At 39.8% G+C, this 27337-nt stretch overlaps 1 protein-coding gene across 1 annotated transcript in view; it reads left to right on the top strand.

Moving 5' to 3' along the window:
* The window catches only part of adgra1 (adhesion G protein-coupled receptor A1), a 426613-nt gene that overhangs the window by 90060 nt on the left and 309216 nt on the right, over positions 1-27337 (top strand). Inside the window, exons 7-10 of the mRNA XM_018095935.2 lie at positions 2045-2258; positions 15212-15376; positions 22562-22760; positions 25133-25282. Of these exons, the coding sequence (XP_017951424.2) occupies positions 2045-2258; positions 15212-15376; positions 22562-22760; positions 25133-25282 (728 nt within the window). The remainder of the gene's footprint in view (positions 1-2044; positions 2259-15211; positions 15377-22561; positions 22761-25132; positions 25283-27337) is intronic.

The raw sequence follows: 27337 nt of genomic DNA, 5'->3' as shown, positions 1-27337 counted from the left end.
TAAGGTTCAGGTTTATTATTCTTAATCACTCAGTCTTTTATGAGATGTTAATTATATAGGGTTATTTCACTTAGCTGAAGGAGAACAGTTGCTAACATGATTGCACAGCCTATAAACCATTTATTTTAAACTTTCCACTACACAGAATATATCAAAAACGAAACGTCCATACAGATTTTTTTTTTTCTTATTCTATTCATATCTTCCAGTTGGTCCAACCTGGAATTTGTGGTTTGAGTGTAATATAAATAAAACTCTCACATTGAAATGTTTCCAGCGTTTCAAAGTTAAAGTCGAAGGAAAACAAAAAAAAAAAAGACTTCTTAGGTCCATACTTAATCCAAAAATATGGACGGAATTACTTTTGCTGTCAATTTTTGTTTTATGGAGTGTTATAAAATGGGAAGAATTGCTGAATATGAGATATAATATTATTAAATAAGCTAAAAGAACAGGTCAATGACAGGACAAAGAATTCTCATTTTAGGTCCATAAGCTTGATGATCTCTTTTATAAACTTTACATTGAGGTCAGAGGTATCCAATAAATCTCATTACTTAAAGGATAAAGAGCCTAGACATTTATTAGTTTCACAGCCAAACCTTTGTGAACTAGTAGATAGTAGGAATCCCTGTTATCTAATAAACAGTAGAATATAGAGTTGCCACCTCATCCCTTTAAAATCAGAAACATAAGATCAACTCCAATTCATTTAGATGCTCCATAGCTGCCCTATACCCAATGGAGTCAAAGGCATAATTCCAAAAGAATGACTAATTAACCATACAGTTTTTTTTATATAGTAACCACTATCTTGAATGTGGTGATAATTCCAGGGTTGCATCAGTAGTTGCAATAGCAGTGCTATATCTCTACCATGTGTGATTTCAATAACATGTCAATTACATGTCTACTTCTGGGTTTGAAAAGCAAGGAATATCCTTTATCTGACAGCGTTGCATCAGTACTCTCCATCCATATGTTGTAAAAGGTACTGTTTGGCAAGGTGAGTAAACCATAGCAGATAATCCGTAGGACCAAATGATCGGATTACAACAACGGGAAATGAGCCATCAGGACAAGGACTGAATTAATGAGCTGTGAGTGGTCCTTGAGTCTGCCTGATCCGGCAGATTTTCAGCCAAATATCATGTCACGTATGCCCATCAGAGGGCCCCATACATGGGCAGATAAGGTGCCTAATTGGTCTGAAAGGCCTGAGTCCAAACAGCTGACTGTTAAATGCGTACCTGCTGATTAGTTGCTATAGGATCAGACACCTGGGCAAACATAAGCTGGTCATCAGGGGCGGGCCAAGCCGACCGGGTGCCCTAGGCAACCCGGTCGGCCAATTCGGCCCACCTCCCCGACCCTTGAACGGCGCATGCGCACCAAAGCACAGGAGGAGGCGCAAGGGGGGCGGTGGGGTAGGCAGGAGAGGTACCTGCCTGGCACCCCCCAATCATTGCGCCCTAGGCAGCTGCCTCTTCTGCCTACCCCTAGTTCCAGCCCTGCTGGTCATACACTATAAGATCCACTCATTTGGTAAGGTCCCCAAACAAGTGAATCTTTCCATCGATCTGCTCCACATAAAACGAGTGATATCGAGCTAATCCGTAGGACCAAATGATTGGATTACAACAATGGAAATATGAGCCGTCAGGGTGAGGGTTGCATTAATGAGCTGATGTGATCCTTAATTCTGCCTGATCCTGCCGATTTTCTGACAGATATCCGTCAGGTATGTCCATCAGAGGGCCCCATCCATGGGCAGATAATTGGTCTGAAGGACCTGAGTGCCTTTTGATACATAGCCCTAACAGACTATATTTCCAAGCTTGCTTAAACCCATGATAATATTTTGAGTGTGGTGGAAGTTGTAGTCTAACAATTCTTGGTAACCCAAAGCTGAGAGTTCTTACATGTTAATTGTAAATTCATTGGAAAATATAATATCATTTAGTAACTAGGAAAAAAATCTGATCAATATAAATGAAAATTCATAAAGTCTATACATTAAATCATTCTGTATTCCTATACACAGATGGGCCACTTGAAATCCCACTATTTAAGCTAATACCATCGCAGAACCAGATTGTTTTTCATGGAGACCGACTTCCATTTCATTGTACGGCGACCTTCCTGGCAGATACGACTGATATCAACTGGTTTCACAATGGAGAGCTCATACAAACCAATGAGGAACGTGGAAATCTTGTAGAGGAGAGCATCATTCACGATTGCTGCTTAATCACACGGTAAAGTATCAGGATCACTTTAGGTAATGTCTTTAGTGCAAAACATTCACTTACATCGCACACAAGGATTTTCATTGTTCGTTAAAATGAATGAGGCTTATTCGCTAATGAAGAGGAGGGCTATACAAAGTGTATACAGAGAGATGATTGCCACAGTTGTTCCAGGAATTGTCACTGCGGTGTCCTGCAACTGCATTTTGTCTTCAATTCCTATTCAGCACAAAACCTGCTCCTTTGACCTGTTAACTGGATCTTCCTGTTTGCTCACAGCCCCACTAATGTTGTACAGGATGCATAAAGGTTCTTTTGGCCTGTACGACAAATACAACTTTTCTACCCCCTTTGGCTATCCAAGTTTAGGATGGCCCCTGGCTGGTATTTTAAAACAATGTAGTTGCCAGTAAATTTGCAATACCCTTAAGATTAACCCCTGACCTGCCCCCGATCCTCCCCCGAATCACCCCAATTTGCCTAAACCGTACCGTATTTCTTCCCAGATGTGCTCCATTACCCTCCCTCCAACAGTCCCAACATCAAAGCTCCGCACTTTATATCATCATTCCTCCCATTATATCTCATCGCCCCACCACCTATTGTGCTCGTCCCCCCAGAAAAGTGGCAACCCTACCCAAGTTGTATGACAATTTAGGCATATCTGGAAGTTTAGGCCAATGATCAAATACTGTAATGGAGTAATCTCGGGTAGATGGTTTCCACAGACCTTCTTTTTTCCATTTTGCCCAATCAATGAGCTACTAACCAAAAAGGAGATGTTTTATATAATATATTTGTTTTCAGTAATAAGGTTTGTCCTTCCTTGCAATATGTAATAAAGCAGGAAAACAAGTGTTTTGAAAGCATTTTACCTCCTACAAAATGTTTATTAAATTAGAGCTGCAGAGGTGTTATCTCTTCTCTGTCTAGGCTGAAATAAAGTATGGGAGTGTCTCTTTATTCTGCCACAGGAAGCGGTCACAACACTCCTATTGTTATCCAGTCCCTGCATCTGAACATACACTGTTTCTGCACATTGATATTTATCTTTATTCTATTAGAAAAAGATATAAAATATCAATGTGCAGAAACAGTGTATGATTAGATGCAGGGAGTAACAAAGAAAGCAAAGCCACAGCCATTGTACTGGAGCTGAATAACTAAAAAGGGACATGGAGAAAGAGTATACGATACAGGGAGGTACAGAGAAAAACCTCCAAAATATGTTGATTGCTATTTGTAAACAGTATAATAATATTGTGCAGATAATGACGATGAAGTCTTCAATTTACAGATTGTTTTTTATTAACAATGTTTTAAAAAAATGACAAGCGATATGCTTGCTATATTAGCTAGCAGGAGAGCAGGGAGGGCAGGAATATATGAGACAATCAGTGCAGGTGGGTTGGGAGCGGGGTTGCCCCCTGCAGGCAAAATACCAGCCAGGGCCGGAGTGGAGTTGGGGTACTTCCTAGGTGTCACTGCACTCCTCTCATTGCCCCCTCTCTCCTAATTGTCTATAATTGTATTTCCTGTGTATAGGCATCGGTTCCCGTGTTCTGGCACACACACACACTTAGGGGCACATATACTAATCCCCGAATCTGAATCCCGAATGGGAAAAAAACAGATTGGAAACGAAAATTGTGTGATTTTTTTCATCGCCGCTGCGATTGTTTCGTATTTGTCGTGACATTTTTGGCGCCGTCGCGACTGTATCGTATTTTGCGTGATTATTTCGTTGCCGTGACGATTTTTTCGTATTGCGTTATAATAAAATGGTGGAAAAACCAATTCGAATGTTTCGCGCCGGCGACGAAAAAGTCGCGAAACATATACGATAAAGTTGTAATGGCGACGAAATACAAAACAATCGCGACGGCGACGTAAAAATCACAAAAATACCGATCATTACGAAAAAAAACGCATTCGGATGCTTTCGGACGTTTGTGGATTAGTAAATGTGCCCCTTAGGGTTATATTTATCATGCTGTGTAAAAAGTGGAGTAAAACAACACCGGTGATGTTGCTCATAGCAGCCAGATGCTTTGCTTTGGTATTCCAACAGTTGAAATCTAATTGCTGATTGGTTGACCTGGGCAACATCACCAGTAATGTTCCACTCGGATTTATACACAGAATGATTAATATATACCCCTTGGGGATGATGCAAAGCTTGTCTCGTTAACAGTGTATACAAAATGGCAGCTGCCTGCTTGCTGTTTTATGAATTCCAAGACAAAAGGAAACAAGATTTATATAATTTATATAGTGTAAGTAAAGTCTCTTTTGCCTGACTAGCACAATAGGAAAGAATTTGGACAGGTCCCCTTTAACTGAATTTAGTTGTTGAATTTAGTCCTAGAGCAAAGGGACTTATCCTGCTAATTAGGAATTCAGTTGGCATGTGTTTGTCATGTGCCTACCCTTCTATAATTAGCTGATTATGATTTAGCCAGTCACAGGGGACAATGGACAAGCTCATTTGCAATTGGCTGAGACTCTTTTATATACTACATTTATTTTCTAACCACATTAGACTGAGTAATGCAAATTGCTGTTTTGTAGCTTGGGATTGGTGCAACACCAGGCTGCTGTATAATCCTGAGAAAGGATCCCTTTGCCACTATCCACAGAAATTAATTAAAAGTAAATATAAAAGGTGAAAATGAGGAATGCAGTTTCATGTTTGGGAGCATTTGTCCCAGTACATGCATATGGGCAGATGTGATAAGAGAGCTGGGGGGAAGGAACATAGGCTACGGAAGCAGAACTAATATTTATTGAATTCAAATTTTTCAAGTTGCAGAGTTTTATAAAAAATAAAGGATTTTTCAAAATAAATGGCAGTAGAATTATTATGGAACAGTAGCGAGCCCGTCAGAACGCTGAATGGCTGGCAAGAATTACTGCTGTAATATAAGTAAAAGGAAGCATTTTTTCAAAGTGTAATTCTGCTTGAGGACAGTAAATCCGTCAGCTCGGGGGATTGTTCGACGAGAATAAATATTAGGCAGGGAAGGGGAGGTTGCACCCAAAAATCCATTATCAAAGCACAGCAAATTTATTCTGGTTGTTTCCTAACTGACACTTGAATTGATATTACGAAGTTCTTAATTGGAAGCCAGCATTAAGGGAAGAAAATGTCTGGCATATCCTTAGCTTTTCTAGACTTTTTGTAAGGATTTGCAACAAGCTCCTGGTGAAATATATAGTCCCACAGGCACGCTACAACAGTAAAGTGTTGCCATTTCTGTGTTTTAAAGGTGCAAGGCAAATGCTGTGCCTGCATGACTGTACAAAGAGATTTTAAAGGAGAACTATACCCCTGAACAATGTAGGTCTCTATAAACAAATATATCACATTAAACAGCTCATTTGGGAAACCCTGCTTGATCTACATAAACCATTTTCAATAAAATATACTTTTTTAGTGGTATGTGCAACTGAGTGATCCGGAAAAATTGCCAATTTAAGTATTATTGCTGCCACCTGGGATCATACGATTTATAGTGCACACAAACATACCAAGGCACAAATACATGATAGGCCACATCAGCCAATGAATGGACAGAGTTCTGCCTTTTACTCCCACACTACTTCCTGTTACAGTTAGCGCTGCATTATTTCCTGTCAGGTGATCTCTGAGGAAGCACATGGCCCATCATAAAAGTTGCAGGCAATAGCCCAATCAAGGGGCTATTTACGCCTTCCTTTTCAGCAGCCTGTTGCTGGATCAATGGCCTTTCTGTTGTGTCTAAGCCTTGTGTTCCTTACATTCCTGCCCTATTCCTTCAGTTCCTGTCTTGATCCTGAATATCTGTCCTGTAAGTCCTGCCTTGCCCATTATCTAACACTTGTTCTGCCCATCCTGACTTTTGGCTTGTTTAATGGAATTTGCATGTTTTCTGCCTACCCTTGACTTTTGGCCTGTTATACAGACTGTTGATTGTAATAATATAGTAACCCTTTCTTGGCTGTAACAAGCCAACAGCGTGACTAGATAGGTCTAGAGCATGGGGTACACACGACTCAGTCCTTCAGGATGGGCCTTCGCTATGTGGAAGTAACCAAACGGAGCTATGGTGTAGTGCAACTACAACCCACTGTAGCTGTGTGCAGTGCAGAATAACAAATGGGCGCCAGAAGGTTCTTGCAGTTTAACAGTAGAACTGGTTTATTTTCAGCAACAAGCAACTTGCAGGGTTATGCAATATACTCACACCTCAGTTAGCATAGCAGTCTCTGAGAACAGCACAGAGAGGGTGCACACCCGCTCCTCCCAACTCCCCTTGAGCCTGGGCAGGATCAGTGCCACTGGTTCAGTTGCTCACTCTGTGGAACAGTCAGCTGGATACCACACTCCTCAGGCGCCACGGCAACTTTGGATCAGGGTTCAGACTACCTGCCTCCTAGGTCTAAACAGTGGCCCTACACTAAGGCAACAATGCCTGTCTGGAAGGGTACTCCCACAGCTACTTTCCTCTGAGCCAAACTGCTCGTGCTCTCTTCCCTCACTATCTCACTTTCCTAGAAAGTGCTCCACAAAACTTGCTGTCTAACTGGTCCTCATTCACGGGGTCCCTGTCCCCGACTTCACCAGAGTGTCTGACACACTCTGGGGCACATGGCTTTACTGGGGGCCTAGTCCTTCTGCCTCCAGCACAATGCTCCTTCCCTTGAGAACACAGGCAGCCAAAGAGACAGACCCACCCCCTGCTAAACACTATATCTGAGTGCCAGGGGAGTGGTCTCCCTATTAACCAATAATCACACATATAAACTCAAAACTGATACAGGGGTCTTTGCCCAGTAACAGCACAAAACTAGGAAGCTGCAGGGTTTAAAGCCATAGGGACTAGTTAACCCTATGGATCCCTACAATATGGTTTAGAAGAGTTACTTAAGCCTGGCCCCCTGTTCTGCTGATCTGGCTAACTACTTTGTGGGTGATGTAGTTTCTGCAAGCTGTCTGTAAGCTGTGGGAAAGTTGTTACAGTTTGTAACATCAATGTTTTAGTCCCTCCTCCTCTGCATTCATATGATGCAGAAAGAGAAAACCCATTTTTGCAGCTGGATTTCAGCATATAAAAATGGTATATATTCATATATTTTGAAGATTATAGTGATAGGTATATTAGGGGTTTCTGTGTTGTGTTGGGCTCCAAATTTTGGTTCTCAAGCCAGAGTTCCCCTAAATAAATATCCATAAAGATCCTCACTTATTTCTACAGGGTATCATCTATATGGGAAGCAGAGTAATCTAAACCAATTCTTTTTTTTGAAGAAGAAAAATCTGTTTGGATTATTCTTTTTTTTCTGTTGTATCTTTTATGCTTTTCTTTTATTGTTGTCTGGGCAATGAGGAGTTTAGTAATGGCACAACCATCCTGACAGCAGACTGCCACTCCCATTTTGAGTTATTTAAGGTGAGATCTGTTTTTCTGCAGGAACAGAACATCAATAAAAAAATTGTGCAAGCAAAGGATTCTGCAAATAAGCTTGACAGTATAACTAAAACAACTCAAGCAACCATGGAACTAGATGGACAAGTCTATTTTGGAAAAGGCCGGCTGGGACTTAAATTTATGTACAGGGCACAGACCTTAAAAAACAGAAAAAATCAGATTCCCAGAATGCAAATACAAATGTTGCACAACAGGAACAAAATGCCAGTTCACTTGAAAAAAAGTTCTTAAAAATTTCACAAAGATCTGTTAATGTAAAAAATAGCAGAAAGCACGCGTTTTGTGGAAAGGTGGATATTTCGATAAAAGTTTTTGATATTTGGTACCCACTGATGGCAAGATCAGTAGTGATGAGTGAATCTGTCCCATTTCGCGTGCGAAAAAATTGCGAAACACATTAAAGTCAATAGGTGAAATATTTTATATGCAACAAAGTTTTGACGCGGGTGCAACTTTTTTTCTCACTCCAAATGCATTCAAGTCAATGAGAATTTTTTCAGTGACGTTTTTGTCTTTGTGACTTTTTTTGTTTTGGCAACTATTTTTGTAGCTGTGAATTTTTTCCGCAGTTTTGCAAAAAAAATTTGCTGCAAATCCATACGTGATGAAAAAATTCACTCATCACTATAGATCAGCTGCTCTTCATTTTCTGGCTGATGCTTTTTGATACAGATGAAGGGGAAAGCTGCTGACAGGTTACGTGGTTTTGGCATAATTAAAATTTAAGGGCTAGTTCCCCTTGGATTGCCTTTGTGCGTCAGTAGTCTTTCTTCTGATTGGTACTTTGGAGGGAGTACCATCTCCCAGATTACTGAACATACCTAAACCTCTACGGACCAAATTTTGGGTTCCAACCCATAGGTTAAGAATCCCTGTTCTAACTACAGCCTGATTTAATGATGGCATGTAGTGATGAGCAAATCTGCCCCGTTTCGCTTTGCCGTAATGGTGAGAAATTTGCAAAACGGCGAAAATGTTGTGCGTCAAAAAAAACAATATTAACCCGCAATTATTTTTTCGTTGCGTGGCTGTTCTTTTGTTGCGCGGCTATTCTTTTGTTTCCCGTGGCTATTCTTCTGTTGCGGGGCTATTTTTTTGTCACCCATGGCTATTCTTCTGTTGCGTGGCTATTCTTTTGTCGCCCGCGGCTATTTTTCTGTTGTGGGGCTATTCTTTTGTTGTCCATGGCTATTCTTTTGTCGCCCATGGCTATTCTTTTGTCGCCCATGGTTATTCTTTTGTCGCCCGTGGCTATTCTTTTGTCGCACGGCTATTCTTTTGTGGCACGGCTATTCTTTTGTGGCACGGCTATTCTTTTGTCGCCCATGGCTATTCTTTTGTTGCACTCTTCTTTTCCGACAATTTTTGGACGCGCAGCAAATTTTTCCATGGCTAATTTTTTCATCCGTTTTGCGAAACAATCTGCCAATGGCGAAATGCGGAAATTCGCAGCGAATCCATGCCTGGTGAAACATTTCGCCCATCACTAATGGCATGAATTAGTCAAGCACTGCTGTTTTAATACAGGACAAAGGACTGTTTCCTCCAACTCATGTTGCTTTAACAAAGGGTGATTTTTTTCCTTTTTTAAATTTGACTTCTGATGATTGTTTTCCTGATGCTCATCTATTTTCTGCTTCATAGCATTTAATCACTGGCCCTCTATATTTAAATGTGTCCACCAGCTATTTTAGGGGAAAAACAAATTGAAGATCAAATTACCTGGAAGTTCTTTTCACTGTTAGAACAATTTGTATTTATAGCTGTCACTGCTCAGTGGTTGGATTCAGAATGATGGACCTGCCAATAAATCTTATTTTTCCTGTTCAATCAAGTCAAAGGCTCCAATAATTTTCACTTGAGTTACAAATGTGTATATCAATTTAACATTGTTCCAAAGCTTTTCACATTTGTTTATATATTTAATAAAATAAACAATAGGTAATTTCTGCACTGACCAAGTGAGATGAATGGAATTATTTTCCTAAATATAGTACAGGTATAGGATCCATTATCTGGAAACCCATTATCCAGCAATATCCAAATTAAGGCCATCTCCCTCATTTTAGGGAAATAATTTTACATTTTAAACATAATTTCCTTTTCCCCTGTGATAACTCATTGATGGTAACTAAGCTGCATGATTTCATACTGGTGGCAATATAATCCTACTGGGTACGAGTTTGAATCCCGAAATGGTGAAAATTCGGATTAGATACGATCATTTCTGATGATCGCAAATATCTTTCTCTATCTTTCATAGAGTCTCTAAACCCTTACTGCATGACCAGCTAGCCAATGGATATTTTTTGGACCCATGGCCAGTCAAGAAGAGGCTACTAAGACTCCATCTGAATTGTTACTCCAAATCTTTATTTGCATATTGAATACAAGTTCCTCTGTCTTAAATATTCAAGTTATCTGTGTATTTTATTTTCCAGTACAGGCAAGTGAATATTACAATGTACATTTAGTTGACTCAGGCTTACCTATTGTGGTCTGGGTAAATGAACCACAAACACCCTTAAAAGTGAACTTTAAATATGGTGCTGGTTGATAGTGTTTGAAGAACAATTCTTTTGGCTTTCAGTGCCACCTCTATACTGATGATATTCTGATCTATCTTTCCTCTCCTGATCTCAACCCAGAGCTTCTAACTCGCGTCTCTTCCTGCCTGTCCGCTATCTGTACTTGGATGTCCCAACGTTACCTTAAATTAAACCTCTCTAAGACAGAATTGGTTCTCTTTCCCCCATCCAATGCCCACATTGTTCCCGAGGTATCTATCATGATTAACAATCACCCCATCTTCCCAGGCCCGGTGCCTTGGGGTTATCCTCGATTCTGCCCTGTCCTTCACTCCTCATATCCAATCACTTATCATATCATGTCAGTTTCACCTAAGAAATATTTCCAAAATGCAATCATTTATCACCCAAGATGCTGCCAAAATTATTATTCACTCTCTTATCATATCTCGCCTGGACTACTGTAACTCCCTGCTAATTGGTTTGTCCTCTCTCCAGTCCATAATGAATACTGCTGCCAGGCTCATACACCTCTCCAACCGCTCCTCCTCTGTCATGCCCCTCTGCCAATCCCTGCATTGGCTTCTGCTACTATCCAGCCGAGGTACCTAATTTTACCTAAGAAAACAGGAAAAACTTATTGACTCGAGTATAAGCTTAGGGTGGGAAATGCAGCAGCTACTGTTAAATTTCAATATTCAAAATAAATAATTTGGGAGTGGGGCCAAGCAGTGGAGGGTCTAGTTGCGGGTGGCCTAATTTGCACACCCATGGCACCCAATTCGAGTATAAGCCGAGGGTGACTTTTTTAGAACATTTTGGGTGCTGAAAAACTAGGCTTCTACTCGAGTATCTACAGGTAATGACTCTCACATTCAAAGCAGCCCATAACCCTGCCCCACCCTACATCTCTGAACTTATCTCTAGGTACCATCCAACCCGCTTGTTACGCTCCTCTACTGACCTGCTCCTCAACTCCTCTCTCATTCCCTCCTCACACGCTCACATTCAAGACTTTGCAAGGGCTGCCCCCCTTCTCTGGAATTCGCTCCCACAATCTGTCAGATTTTCTCCCAATCTTTCTGCCTTCAAAAGATATCTAAAAACGCATTTATTTAGAGACGCTTACCCTCATTTAATTTAACATAACCTCAGTGTGCTGCTAAAAGCCCAGTATTATCTGCTATTCCTAATGGATGTGAATGTTGTAAAATGAAGAAACAGGAAAAGAAAAGTATTCATGTCTTTGAACTTTGGTGTTGGCAAAGACTTTTGGGAAAATTGTGGCTAAGGCCAAAGATGTCTTATTATAAGAAGATCCTTCCAAGACAGTGGAAGTAGAAGGAGACAACCAGGAATAAGATGGATAAATGTAATCACAACAATCATAATCATACCCTTAAGACGTCAGTCTAGAGGAACACTCTCTATATGATCACTAGACAACACTCATGGTTATTCTAAATGAATGATGTTGATAAAAATAGAATTTTTCACTCTATTTTTCAATATGTATTTAGTTTTGTACCTCCAAAATCTCACTGAACCAATATAACATTTATTCACTGACTATTAACTAATTGACTATTATGTTTCTTACTCAAGATTGTAAATTTGTTTTGTGATGCAAAAACCTTTTTTAAAGCTGCTTGCTGGGATAATACTAAACTAAATTGTTAGCCTATTCTTTTGTTATGTGATTTATTCCCAAAGTGCAATTGTGTTGCATTATGCATTTATGATAAGGCTAAAAAGACTTATGGTTGTCCTGACCTCATCAAATGTAAGGCTTTTAACAAATGTTGACATGAATCTCAAACACCGAACGGGGTGACATTCAGCAAATACCCTATAACTAAGCTATAAGTTATATGTTTAGCACATTAAAAATACCTTTGTATTTGTGCCTGAAAACAATGAATAATGTTGTGCAAAGGTAAGTAGAGTGATGCTTTGTGGATACAATTCTGCCCCAGTTCCTGCATGTGAGAGTTGACTTTTCACTCAAAACGTTTTTCAAATATGGTAATAAAAGAGCTACTTGTTTTACGTTGTGAGGTACGAGGCCATGCTGCGACCATAAGCTCTGTCCTGTGTTTTTATAAGTTTTATGTAAAGATATTTTCAAAATGGTCCAGAGGTACTAAGTCTACTTACAAAAAAACAAATCATTATGGGTCCCTGGTACATCATCCCCTTGAGCATGGAGTGCAGTTTTGGGACCCAGTCCTTAAGAAAAATATTAATGAACTTAAAAGAGTGCAGAGACGTGCTAAACTGGTGATAAGAATAGAAGAAATAAACTATGAGGGGAGACTATGAATCCAAGGGGACATGATTACTCCTAACAAGCGCGTTAAAGACATTATATGCTTTTTTAAAGATCAAAGAACAAGAGGCCACCTCTGGGTTGTTCACCTTCAATGTTCAAATCATTTTAAACCACCAAAAATGTTCTCAGTGTGTTAGAGAATACATTTTCCATGAAACAAAAGTAAAAAGGCCACTATAAAGCTACTTTTTATAACTGTTAAATCAGTCCTTTCCCTGTCTCTCTGATCAGTTTTCTAAAGTAATGGGAGCGGTCTATCTTGAACCTGACCTGCTGAGAACTCCCTATATGCTTACCTATTTCCTATTGGAGCAATTGACTATTGATTACTTGTACCATTGATTACTTGTGCACTCTAACCAGCTGCATAAATTGAAAGGTCAGTGGTTAATTTCTCTCTTGCAATAGCATAGGCAAACAGACCTGGGGGCTGATTTACTAATCCACGAATCCGAATCCGAATGGGAAAAATTCGGATTGGAAATGAACATTTTGTGACTTTTTCGTATTTTTTGCAAATTTTTTGCCTCCGTTATGACTTTTTCGTAAATTGTCGCGACTTTTTCGTAGCCGTTACGACTTGTGAGAATTGTCGCGACTTTTTCGTAGCCGTTTCGGCCCAAGGAAAGTCACCCATAGGGCTCAATGGCACTCTGCAGCTCCAACCCGGCCCAAGGAAAGTCTCCCATAGGACTCAATGGCACTCTGCAGCTCCAACCCGGCCCAAGGAAAGTCTCCCATAGGGCTCAATGGCACTCTGCAGCTCCAACCCGGCCCAAGGAAAGTCACCCATAGGACTCAATGGCACTCTGCAGCTCCAACCCGGCCCAAGGAAAGTCTCCCATAGGGCTCAATGGCACTCTGCAGCTCCAACCTGGCCCAAGGAAAGTCTCCCATAGGGCTCAATGGCACTCTGCAGCTCCAACCCGGCCCAAGGAAAGTCTCCCATAGGGCTCAATGGCACTCTGCAGCTCCAACCCGGCCCAAGGAAAGTCACCCATAGGACTCAATGGCACTCTGCAGCTCCAACCCGGCCCAAGGAAAGTCTCCCATAGGGCTCAATGGCACTCTGCAGCTCCAACCCGGCCCAAGGAAAGTCTCCCATAGGACTCAATGGCACTCTGCAGCTCCAACCCGGCCCAAGGAAAGTCTCCCATAGGGCTCAATGGCACTCTGCAGCTCCAACCCGGCCCAAGGAAAGTCACCCATAGGACTCAATGGCACTCTGCAGCTCCAACCCGGCCCAAGGAAAGTCTCCCATAGGGCTCAATGGCACTCTGCAGCTCCAACCCGGCCCAAGGAAAGTCTCCCATAGGACTCAATGGCACTCTGCACTCCAACCCGGCCCAAGGAAAGTCACCCATAGGACTCAATGGCACTCTGCAGCTCCAACCTGGCCCAAGGAAAGTCTCCCATAGGGCTCAATGGCACTCTGCAGCTCCAACCCGGCCCAAGGAAAGTCTCCCATAGGGCTCAATGGCACTCTGCAGCTCCAACCCGGCCCAAGGAAAGTCTCCCATAGGGCTCAATGGCACTCTGCAGCTCCAACCCGGCCCAAGGAAAGTCTCCCATAGGACTCAATGGCACTCTGCAGCTCCAACCTGGTCCAAGGAAAGTCTCCCATAGGACTCAATGGCACTCTGCAGCTCCAACCCAGCCCAAGGAAAGTCTCCCATAGGGCTCAATGGCACTCTGCAGCTCCAACCCGGCCCAAGGAAAGTCTCCCATAGGGCTCAATGGCACTCTGCAGCTCCAACCTGGTCCAAGGAAAGTCTCCCATAGGACTCAATGGCACTCTGAAGCTCCAACCCGGCCCAAGGAAAGTCTCCCATAGGAGTCAATGGCACTCTGCAGCTCCAACCTGGCCCAAGGAAAGTCACAATACTGAAGCTTGAATGAATCCGTAACTTTCGTACTCGGCGCGATAGTTACGAAAAAGTCATAGCGGCTATGAAAAAGTCGCGACAATTTACGAAAAAATTGCAAAATACCGATCATTACGAAAAAAAACGCATTCGGACGCTGTTCGGACGTTCGTGGATTAGTAAATGTGCCCTTAGTATATACAAATCTAACATACTGTTATGGTAGGTTTGTAGCACTCTGTCACAGGCATAGGGAGAACTGTCAGACTGACAGGAGACACAGCGAATAGGAGTTAAGTCTGCTGCCAGTACTATGCGTGACATCTTATAAGGAAGTAAAAAAGCGGCTAGTGTTTATAGGGGTCACTGCCACCCCCCAGCAAAGGGTCTGTGCATAAGTGAAGGATCAGCAGAGGTGAATATCAATTTAGCTGCACATTTTTGTTAACTACGTATATGGCAAAGATTGTTCAGTTAATGTGAACTGTTTGTAAATGTTGTACAATGCTGAACAACCCCTTTAAGAACCTGAACTTGTATTTCAAGCAGCCCAATTATTTCTTTACTCTGGAGGCAGTGGAGTTGTGATGGCAAAATCTGGCTTGAATGACTTCTTGAACAAGCATTAATATCCAAGTCTATAGGGATCTCAGGATCGACAGTTCAGTACAGTTATGTGTGTTATGCTGGACTATTATCTATTTTTTTCACCAAAACTAACTGTGTAACTATGTAACTAAGAAACCATGTTACTTCTGTTTTGCAGTGGCCTTATACTGTTTAGTGTCGACATAGAAGCCTCGGGGAGCTGGGAATGCCAAGTGAATACTTCCCATGGTAGTTTTACCAAAAGAGTAGAGATATTGGTCCTTGAAACAGGCGCACCCTACTGCCCAGCAGAAAGAGTAATTAACAACAAAGGGGATTATAGGTAAATATTATATTATATGACGCTGAAATATATTGTGTATACCAGGAGACAAATGTGGAAATCCCTTTCATATTTCATTAATTACAATGGATAGAAATAATCCAGCAAAAGCCACAGCAACGGTTATTAAAGAAGCCATATACCCACATATATGTCTGATTGTTATAATTATATTATTGATTCAGATGGTTTATTATGAATAAAAAGCACAGGCAGAACAAAGAGGAGTGGAATGACATTATACAGGGCTTACAGTTCCACTATATTCTGGAATTAAAATGTTGATATTACTTTCCAGGGTCATATGGGAGGGATTTATCCCCATTGCTAATCTCTTTATTTACTAGGTCTATGCTATACCTTGGTCAGTATTAGTGATGGTTGAAAGTATTTGGCAGGCATGGAATTACGGCGAATTTCTGTGTTTCGCCATTGGTGGATTGTTTTGTGAAACTGCCGACAAAATTTAACAAAAAATTGTCACCTGCATCAAAAAAATTCTTGCGTGCATTATTTTATTTTGATGTGCTCAATCTGTTTCGCGAATTTTTTGCCGTTCCGTGAATCTTTAGAAAGATTCGCAAAAGTTACGCGAAACGAAACTGGACAGATTCACTCATCACTAGTCAGTATAGCTCTTTGTATGGAAAATTGTCTTCCTAGCAAAAATCTCTTTGATACTAATAGCATAGCCATCACTTACATACCAATAACCATAGCAGTGCAGGTCATTACTAGAGATGAGTGAATCTGCCGTAAAAATTCACGAAACAACAAGAAAATTCTCGAAACCGCAAAAAAATTGTGAAATGCGTTAGTTGTGCAACTTTTTTTTTTTGTTGCCTGCATCTTTTTTTTTTATTACGCAAACCGCGCCTGTTTTGCCAAGAAATGCAGAAATTCACTGCGAATCATGCCTGCTGAAAAAATTCGCTCATCACTAGTCATTACTTTTATTATAGATATATTTATCTTGGATACTTCTTTTTAGGGTAAATGTTACATTTCCAAACATGTTTCCTTGTGGAGTTTACTGATCCCAGCTGGCAAATGCTAACCCAATTGGTGTTTAGTATGCTTGGAACTTGGGAGGGTAGAAGGCTTAAATATAGGTAGTCAGATTAAATGAGAAATACACATGCTTCATTTCTATCTTTGGTAGAAAACCATGTACTGGACCAAGCTACCAAAGTCATTTGATCCATCCAAAAATATAAAGCATTGACTTAAAAAAAAGCATATATACTTCCCCTTTAACAGAATTACCTGCCACATCCTTCTTTATGCTGAAATAAATAGTGAGCTGATATCACTGTCCTGTACCATTTGTCCTTTCCCTGTACATACTGGCTGATCTGGTATCAGACACTTTTAATAACAGAAATCTTTTAGCTACAGCACTGACCAGTAATACATTGTGAGTTTAATAAGAATGTTGAACTTGTTATGATTACGTTATTGCCTGTGCCAAGAAGAAACATGTTTTATAGATTACACTGGTTTCTTGGGAACTGAGACTGTGAGTTTTTGGAGATGAATAAAGAAAGGCTACAGTGTTATGGACATCATACTTTATCCCCCCTCACTATAAAATTCATCTAAATAAACAAAACACTAAGCGAATTTGCTTTGGCAAGTAATTGAGCAGCACAGTATTTTTGACCTCCAGTCCGATCTACAGTAAAACATATGGGATCTTCTGCTTTTTTGGGTCAATAACCATTTAATGAATCCCATGTACTGATACGCAATAGTGAAGGGTTATGTGTACACAGAGTATGTTCTGTCTACAGCAAATCTCAAGACTTATGTGAAAAACAATACTTTTTACTAATGTTTGTATTTTTGTTCACAATTCATATTTTTTTGTGCAAAAATAAGATTTTTCGCAATAGGATTTTCCTGTGACAAATGAAATAAATCAGTTAGTTACATACATGTAAGAACAAACTACACAGCATCTAGTCCCACATCTAAAGTGCCTGGATGACAAAGCCAGATGTCTTAAGTTTTTCAATTCTCACCAAACTTGGGGACAATGTGTTCTTTAAAAGATGGGCTTGCATGCATGAACAGGGGTGTGAATGGATATCTATATGAATGGCCCTTACTTGTACTTGTACTAAGATGCAAACAGAATTAACAGAGCAATTGGTTACTAGAAGCATCAGAAGCCCAGTGCCTACTGAATGCTCATATCAAAAGTTAAAGAGAAACTCCACCCAAACACAAGCGAGCACACAATGCGTGCACACAGGGTGGCGGGGTTGCTGGGGCCGCTGCAGTGGGGGAAAGAGTCCGAAACTAGAGGTAGGTAAAATAAAAGGTTCATGCCTGCCACACCCCCCCCGACTGTTGCACCCTATCTGCCTATCCCTAGTTCCGGCCCTGGCAACAGTAGTCAGCCTGTCCTCAGCCTTCCTTCTGCCTGCATCCTCCCAATCCCACAATTCCCTGCACAGGTGATGTCAATAAGGAAAGAAACATCACAGTGCAATGCATTGTGGGTTATGTAGCTCCCGCATGATGTCTTTAAGCTGTGGAGAAGTTTTTTACAAGTTGTACTATTAGTCTTTTAGTCCCTCCTCCCCTTCCAGGATTTCAAATGATGCATAAAGAGAAATGTTTTGCAGCTGGATTTCAGCATGTAAAAATGATATTAATTAATACTTTTTGAGAGAAAAGACTACAGTGATAGGGATATTAGGGGTTTCTGTGTTGTGTGGGGCTCTTTAACAAATTTTGGTTGGAGAGATGGAGGTCTCCTTTAAATACAGGCCTTCCTTAAGTGCTCTGACTAAAAAGCTAACTGTGCATGCGAATACCCCTTTGGACTTATATAAAAATGAATATATATTGTGAGTAATAATGAGACAAAAGAAGCTTTATTAAAGGAAAAACAAGACTTCAGATGCTAAGAGACAAGAATGAAAGGAAATCAGATATGCTAGAAAAACTCTACTTATAATTAGGGTACGTGTTTGCATTAAAACTATACCTTTGTGCAGTAAGGCCTTAGCCAAACAGGAGTTTATTATGTGAATGAAATGACCCTGAATAATGTGTTAGGAGACAAGTGTCAAGTGCTGCCACTCGGTTGTTTTATAGTTTTAGAAATCCCTGTATATTCTTTTTGTTAGAACAGATTTATAAAATTCTTCTATCATGCCCCAAATTAATGCCAAGGGCATTCTGTCATTGGGTATAAATCAAAAGAAGAGCAGAGCATGTTTGCAACCTTATCGATCATCGTTCAGCTTAGTTCAAGAAAATGTATTTGAAAATCATATATCAAAGGTGTCTGCTGAGTCCGAGGATTATTCTGCATTCAAAGTGAATGCATTGTAAATTTCTGGAAAGACCTTAAGCCCTTTAAATATGGCATTAGCGGGAGGCCTCATAACATAGGTCTCTTGATATTGATGCTTCTGCACACTAATAATTTTTTTGTGCAAACGTTCTCCTGGTGTTTTTTTCCTCTCATGTCAAACACAAAGACAGGGAGACAACATGTACTGATTGTAAAGCTGAAAAGAACTCCTTCTGCTACGTCCATACATCAAAAGTAAAGTCCTCGCTGTTTTGACAGCAGCCGTCTTTTGTTGTTGTTAGATGGCTGAAATTATACATGAAAAAAAGAAATTGCTTGTCTGTGCCAACAAGGAAAAAAGAAAAACATTTGAATCTTTTTATGAAAACAACCTGGAAAACATTAGGCATTCTAAAAAAAAAAAACTTCTCCGGCAATGTGCAAACATTAGGGTGTTGATAATGGACTACGTGTCATTAGATATTAGACTCATTGAAATAGAGAAACCCACAAAGCCTCCAAATAATTATATGTAGAGATGAGCTAAAATTTGCACCAGGTTTTGCCATGAAATAATGCCCATAGACCCCAATGGCTGCAACAAAAAGGTCACTTAGTAAAAAAAAAAGTTGCCAGCAGCCACGGAAAAAAACGCCCATTGACTTCATTGTGTTTTGGAAATATTTGCCGTTTCACAAAGCGAAGTGAAATGGGACAGATTCACTCATCACTATTTTTAGCAGTTATAATAAATAGTTTAATAGAGGGGCAAATGACCAACATGCTTAGCATTCTAGTGTTTAGACCTGGCAAATTTCCAGAGATAAATAAATCTAATGGCTGTAAGGAAACTGTCCCCTGAACTTTGACGTTCCTTCAAATAGTAAATTAATTCAGTTACTGCTAATGATGAGTGAATCTGTCCCATTTTGCTTCGCTATAAAATTAGCGTAATGGCAAAAAGATTCGCGAAACAGCAAAACAATTGGCAAAATGCTATTGTAGCATGATTCTTTTTGTCGCCCGGGTCTTTTTTGACACCCACGTCTTTTTTGGTCGCCTGCTCCATTTTGCCATGACTGCACCCTTTTTTTACGCGACCGCTGCAATTTGACGTGATTTTTCTGCACCAAATTTGCATGGAGGTTTTGTGAAACAGTTCTCCAATGGCGAAATGTGAAAATTCACTGTGAATCCATGCCTGGCAAAAAATGTGCTCATCACTAGTTACTGCAGTTTTTCAAAGCGGAGGGGGCATGCATAGGGCAGAGTGCAAAAACAAGCACAAGCCACCATGTTTTTCACACTTCGTAATTTAAACCTAAGCTGGCAGCAAAGAGTGGTCTAATCCTTCCGTGAGACTTGGGCAAAAGTTGGGTTAGGTAATAAAAATGCTCCTGGGCAAACTTTTTGCCTTTTACTACATATGGGGACAGTGAGGCACAGACAGAGATGAGACAAAATAGTAATCAATGTCACGCCAAGGATTGAGGAAAATAAGGCAAGAGTCAAAAACCAGGTCAGGAAAGGGTATAATAAACTGGGAAATCAGCAGAACAATTACAAAGAAATGAGCAGGATCTTCCAAAACAGAAGTTAGCTTCAGCAAGGACCATCTGACAGTGTGTAGAAATACACATGCACAAGAACCAACAGGAAACCGAGCTTCATAAAACACAAGCTACAAGATAGTAAAGTTTCCAGCTTTAAAAAGCCAACAGCTGCATTATTGAGTCAAGTCTCAGATATGAGACACTGGGATGAGGAATGAGCACATCGGACAGGCAGGAGGTTCAGCAGTGCCATTGGCTAATTTTTTAATCTGGTGTGAGGTGCAGACTGCAGAGTGCAGCAAATACCCATGGTGTTCTCAGACTTGTATCTAGATCATTGGTAAATGACCCCCAGGTACCCTAAGTTGCTTTTCTGAATAAGGTGAAAAGTACAGCCGGATTCTGATTGGTTAGCTTTATTTATCTGTATATTCATGTTTATTCATATGAATAATTCTGGGTTATGGTCATTTTGTCCAAAAAACTCAGTGAACTATCTTGGTCACATTTTTCTGAAATATGGTAAAAAAAAGTTTGCTGTCCTTTAGTTCCAGGTAACCTTTCCAACAACCACCACCGGAGAGAATCATTTGCTAATTTCTCAAATCTGAGGTTTTTGTTTTCTAAAATGCAATCACTGAATTGAGTTTTATACACTATTGCATTTTTCTGTTGTTGACCTCTATCTTATTTGAAAAACATTAATTTGCTGATAAAAATACCTAGATAGCAACAAACATCACAGTATTCCATTTATTTTTACAAATTCAAGTAATTTGAAAAATAAAATTAGCCTGAATGTTGAATTTAAACCTCTCATTGGCTTATTTTGACGCTCAATATTATTATTATTATTATAATTATGAAAAGACCCCCTAAATTGGAAAACGACTATTTCTCCAATCATCTGATCTCCTTCAGATTTTGCCTTTTAAAAAATGCAGTGGCTGAGGTTACCATTAGTGATGGGCAAAATATTTTGGCAGTCATGGATTTGCGGAAAAATTCGCCGCGCATCCAAAAATTGTCGCAAGAATAGTCGGGGGCGTCAAAAGAATAGTTGCGCGGCCAAAATTGTTGCAAGAATAGTCTCAGGCGTCAAAAGAATAGTCGCACATCCAAAATTGTTGCAAGAATAGTCTCAGGCATCAAAAGAATAGTCACTCGTCCAAAATTGTCGCAAGAATAGTCTCAGGCATCAAAAGAATAGTCACTCGTCCAAAATTGTCGCAAGAATAGTCTCAGGCATCAAAAGAATAGTCACTCGTCCAAAATTGTCGCAAGAATAGTCTCAGGCATCAAAAGAATAGTCGCTCGTCCAAAATTGTCGCAAGAATAGTCTCAGGCGTCAAAAGAATAGTCGCTCGTCCAAAATTGTCGCAAGAATAGTCTCAGGCGTCAAAAGAATAGTTGCACGTCCAAAATTGTCGCAAGAATAGTCTCAGGCGTCAAAAGAATAGTTGCACGTCCAAAATTGTCGCAAGAATAGTTTCAGGCGTCAAAAGAATAGTTGCACGTCCAAAGTTGTCGCAAGAATAGTCACAGGCATCAAACGAATAGTTGCGGGCGCCAATTTTTTTCTGCGCAACATTTTGCCCCTTTCCCAAATTTTTCGCTGTTTTCGCGAATTTATTGGCGAAGCGAAATGGGACAGATTCGCTTATCACTAGTTACCATATTACAATACTTTCAGCATCACCTTACTTTTTTTTTTTCAAATCTTTATTTATATCATTTTAATAAGGAGAGGGGGGGTACAGAAAGAAAGAGGGGGGGAGGGGTGCATAAAATTATGTAATATCCAATTTACATTTCACATTAGTTCACATTTTGATTAAAACACTTTTTGGGTTTGCTTTTAAAGAAAGAGCTATATGGTTTCCCTATCTAGGAATTCAATTTGTGCGGAATTCCGCTAAGATAGTTTTTTTTTTGTCTATTTTTGGAGTCTAAGGAAATTTATCCATGGGGACCATATCTCCCAATATTTTTTACTTTTTCCATGAATGATCGCTGTTATCTCTTCCATTTGTCTAGTTTCTTCTAGCAGAGAGATCCATTCCTGTTTGGTCGGTGGGGATTTATCCTTCCATTTTTTTGGTATGGTGGCTTTTGCGGCTTGCAACATAAATAGGAGCAGTCGATTTTTGATGGTCGATGAGGTTTGTGTATCATAGTGGAGAATAAGCTTGGGTAGCATCACCTTACTTTCTGTGGCTATATTACTTTTATTTATACTGTATCTACTGTGGCAGAGATCAGACGAATTATGCACCGCAATTGCCTATTAATACACCTCACCAAGGTTGCTCTGTTTTGCAGATGGCCAAAAACATTAGCTGGAGTCACAGCTTTCCTTCCTTGTAGACAGTCTCCATACATTTCCATTCTGCGCCAGGAAAGAAACGTGGAGCTGGAAGCGTGGCGCAAGTGTGAGCGAACTGGACATTGGGCAGAAGAAGACTACTCAGCCTGTGCTTATTCACATGAAGTTACCAGACTTCTTCATGCCTTTAGCTTGGTAAATACTCATGTAGTCATATAAAGTCATAGCTTTTAATTCCAATGATTACATTTAATTTCCCATTTAATATTACAGGGTTTGGACTTTGAAAAGAAACAGAAAACAGAAACTGTGCTTATACTTCTTTTATAACTAGGCAGAGTGTTAATAAAAATACTTTGTCAGCACCATTTCATTCCTTCCATCAAGTATCTAATGCCTTTTAACACCATAATAATTTTATCTTGTTCATCGTGTTAGGAAAGTAGATGCGAAGACACAAAAAAAAGGCTGAGGTTGGCATTCCATTTATTGCAGTATCATTTAGAGCGCAGAATTTAATAAGCACCATTTGCATCATCGCCTATCTGGCACTTGGAGCAGACACATTTAGGCAGGATTTAAAACATGTTTAAGCTGTGATTAACTTTTCGGTTACAGCAACTGCTGTAGCCATTTTATTTGCACGCTACTGCAAAAAAAACAACAAAAAAAACACATAATTTAGGGTTAGCAAAACATAGTTTCAAAATAGGGATTTCAAGAAACTCTTTCTTGCAAAATAGGCATGGTGTTAAATTATAGGATTATACAGTATCTCCGGTTCTACATATCCAGGGAGGGAAAATGATTATATCATGCAAAGAACTTAACTATCGTCAGGTATCATTACGGAGAGAGTGTTTTTATGTATTTCATAGTAAAGGTAGGATCCATAGGCAGATTCCTATATATATAGCTGGAGTATACTTTGTGACCCAATTGATTAAAATAGATGTGATATAGATGATGGATTGAATTATAGAATATATAGATAATGAGATATATAGATAATAAATGAAAGATAAATATATATATATATATATATATATATATTGCTAGATGAAATATATAGATGATAAATGAGATGTAGATGATAGATTAATAGATGAGATATATAGACAATGAGCTATATAGATTAATACATGAGATATATAGATGATAAATGAGATGTCAGCAACACCAATCACATCATATTTCCGCTCCAACGCCAGTACCTCCAGCTCTCCCATTTTACCAGTCAGACTCCTTGCATTGGTAAACATACATTTAATACTGGTACCAGCGTGAGAATGACGTGTAAACAACTTATGGGCCTCCCTGCCATTATCAGTATCCCGAAGCAAGTCTCCTCCCCCATTTTCCCTTACTATGCCCGCTACCTCATCTATCCTGTCTACCACAGAATTTCCCACTGCCCCCCCCCAGTTCCAGTTTAAAATCTCCTCCAACCCTCTAGCCATCTTTTCCCCCAAAGCAGCTGCCCCATCATCATTGAGGTGCAGCCCATCCCTGGCAAAGAGCTTGTAGCCGATTGAGAAATCAGCCCAGTTCTCCAGAAACCCAAACCCTCCTCCCTGCACCAATCTCTCAGCCACGCATTAATCTCCCTGAGCTCCCGCTGCCTTCTTACCTGTGCCACGTTGCTCGTGGCACAGGTAATATCTCTGAGAAAATTAGCTTGGAAGTCCTCGCCCTCAACTTCTCGCATAGTTTTTTAAAATTGTTTTTAAGGACTTCCCCCCCTCCTCTAACTTTGTCATTGGTATAGATGTCATACAGACATAGTAAGTTGACTGTGTAATAGATCCTCACCCCAACAGCCTACATCCCATCAATGTGTCAATGTCAATCCAATTATCACCCACCTCACTATGGGCATATCAGGAAAAGATCTGCTTGTTTGGTGACTTTGCCAAATCTTTCAATGTATGGCCAACTTTAGATATGGTGGCACCACTGATTTCAGCAAGAAAATCTCTGCAACAATTATCACATTACAATATGGTAAATATGTTGCAATTTCCTTAATCATGTGATCTAAAGTCACATGATTTTAAGGGTTTGGATTTAGTATGACCAGACATTTGGCCAAAACGAAATTTTGCTGAAAAAGGCTCAGATTCGGCTGATTTCCAAACCAAATACGAAATTTGGCGCTATAAAGCTAAATAGATGTTAGACAGACAGACATAAGTTGACTGTGTTATAGATAGATAATAGTCTTTTCATTGAGTGACAGATAAATGAGGTGAGGATCTGCGCCTGTACTAGTCAATGGGACATTCATAGTGGCAGAGGTGTACTCTCCAGATGACTTTAAGAATGATGTTAAGAGCTAAACAAGATGTAAATGTCAATTCTAACTCCAGCTAATGTATAGGACAGATGTGCTACAATCAGAACTAAGTTACTATATCTGTAGTACAGGAGAAAAAGAACAGGAGCTCCAAGTTTGTACTTTATAATACGATTTAGCTATTAAAATCCACTTATTTGTACCCCTAACTCCTTCTGTGTGTATTTATAAGAATATTCTGAGCAACCTAACACTTCATATGTCTTTCCAGATGGAGATTAATAGCAGCAATGTCAATGAATATGCTCAGCAACTTGTGCTTTATACTGGAGGAGCATCTGCCTTTGCAGATAAGATGGATGTACTGTATGTTGCAGAGATGATGGAAAAGCTGATATTGTTTACTGACCACACCAACCAAGTAGGTGATCACAGGTGAAAAAAGGATATTTTTAAATATATTATTATTTTATAGATTTTTGCTTATGTTGTTCTGTAATGTTAATGTCAATAAATTTGCCCAATGCTGTTAGGAATAATCAGTATTGCTGCTTGGGTTTTGCTTGATTTGTACTGGATTAATAAATACAAAAATTAAGTAAAATTTGCAGAAACAGCAAAACACCCAAAAGGACTCATTTACTTATGCGGAGCTGCGTGTAAAGACCAAAAATCTGTCATAATTTGCCATGTTTATGTACTGACATTATAGCGTTTCATGCACATACAATTGCAAGTCATACACCTTATTATTAAGGCAAAAATCTTGTGTCTCTTTGTCAGTAATGGAGTCAATAATAGAACAATGTTTCATCTAATGAAAGAAAAATCACCTATAGGTGCAACACGGAAAGGGAGTGCATTTACTATGTGCAAGGCAGGGTGCAAAGTATAAAGATGGGTGCTGCCTTGCACCCGCGGGCACTTGCACTACTTAGCAGTCTTGCATGTGTAAGGTATTGGGCTCACACCAGTGTACACCTTGCTCCCTATTCTGCAAACCACACACCAAAGCTGGGTGAAGCAGTATTGGTGCCAAAAGTAATACCCTTTGGCCCAGCCCCCCCCCAAACTGCCTTCAACACAAACTCACTCCTCCCAACTCAGACTCCCTTCTACAGGACTTTGAATCCTGAGTCCACCCAACCACCCTGCATGCAGGTAACAGGGCAAAAGAGGTATGTGCCTTGGGTCCTACCCCTAGTTCCGGCCCTGACAGATGCAATGGACCCATGGGTGCATGGCGTGGTATAAACAGGTGCAGGTATTTAAAAGTACAGGTATCGGACCCATTATCTGGAAACCTGTTATCCAGAAAACCCCGAATAACAGAAACGCCATCTCCCATAGACTGCACTTTAATCAAATAATTCAAATTTTAGAAAAATATTTTATATTATTATTTACAGGTATGGGATCCTTTATTTGGAAACCCATTATCCAGAAAGCTCCGAATTACGGAAAACCGTCTCCCATAGACTCCATTTTAATCAAATAATTCAGAATTTTAAAACTGATTTCCTTTATCTCTGTAATAATAAAACAGTACCTTGTACTTGATCCCAACTAAGATGTAATTAGTCCTTATTGGGGGCAGAACAGTCCTATTGGGTTTAATTAATGTTTTATTGATTTTTTAGTTGACGTAAGGCATAGAGATCCAAATTACGGAAAGACCCCTTATGGTCCCGAGCATTCTGGATAACGGGTCCTATACCTGTAATATATTTATAATATTAATTTTCTCTGTAATAATAAAACAGTACCTGTACTTGATCCCAACTAAGATATAATTACCCCTTATTGGGGGCAGAACAGCCCTATTGGGTTTATTTAATGGTTAAATGATTCCCTTTTCTCTGTAATAATAAAACAGTACCTGTACTTGATCCCAACTAAGATATAATTACCCCTTATCGGGGGCAGAACAATCCTATTGGGTTTATTTAAGGTTTAAATGATTTTTTATTGGATCTAAGTTATGGAGACCCAAATCACAGAAAGACCCCTTATCTGTAAAGCTCCAGGTCCTGAGCATTCTGGATAAGGGGACCCATACCTGTAATTAATTGATTGCCATATTGACTGGCAAAATTCTGCATATATTTTTGTGCCTAGCACTATGGTTTAGGTTGTAAATAAGCCCTAAAGTTCTGAATAAATGTATTCACACAGAAGACAACATTTTTTAGCTGTAAAATGTAATTTTAATCATAGCTGCATATTTAATGTAATGCTTTCACTTCTAGAAGCTGCAGTCTAGGAAAGGAAATGTCTGGAAGGAATTTCAAATTGTTTGGGATTTTATTACAAATCCTTTGAGGTCAAAGGAAGAAATAATTATACTGGAAACCTGCAATTGATTGAATTTCCTACTAAATTGCAACACGCCATAGAGGATTAAAGAAAATTTTTTTTGGTGTTACAATATGATAATGGTACAAACGGGGGAAAGATGCAATGAATACAAATAAAT

Source organism: Xenopus tropicalis, chromosome 7, assembly GCF_000004195.4.
Source record: "Xenopus tropicalis strain Nigerian chromosome 7, UCB_Xtro_10.0, whole genome shotgun sequence".
Taxonomy (NCBI): domain Eukaryota; kingdom Metazoa; phylum Chordata; class Amphibia; order Anura; family Pipidae; genus Xenopus; species Xenopus tropicalis.
Note: the sequence above shows the minus strand (reverse complement) of the source record. Positions and strands in the feature narration are given on the sequence as shown.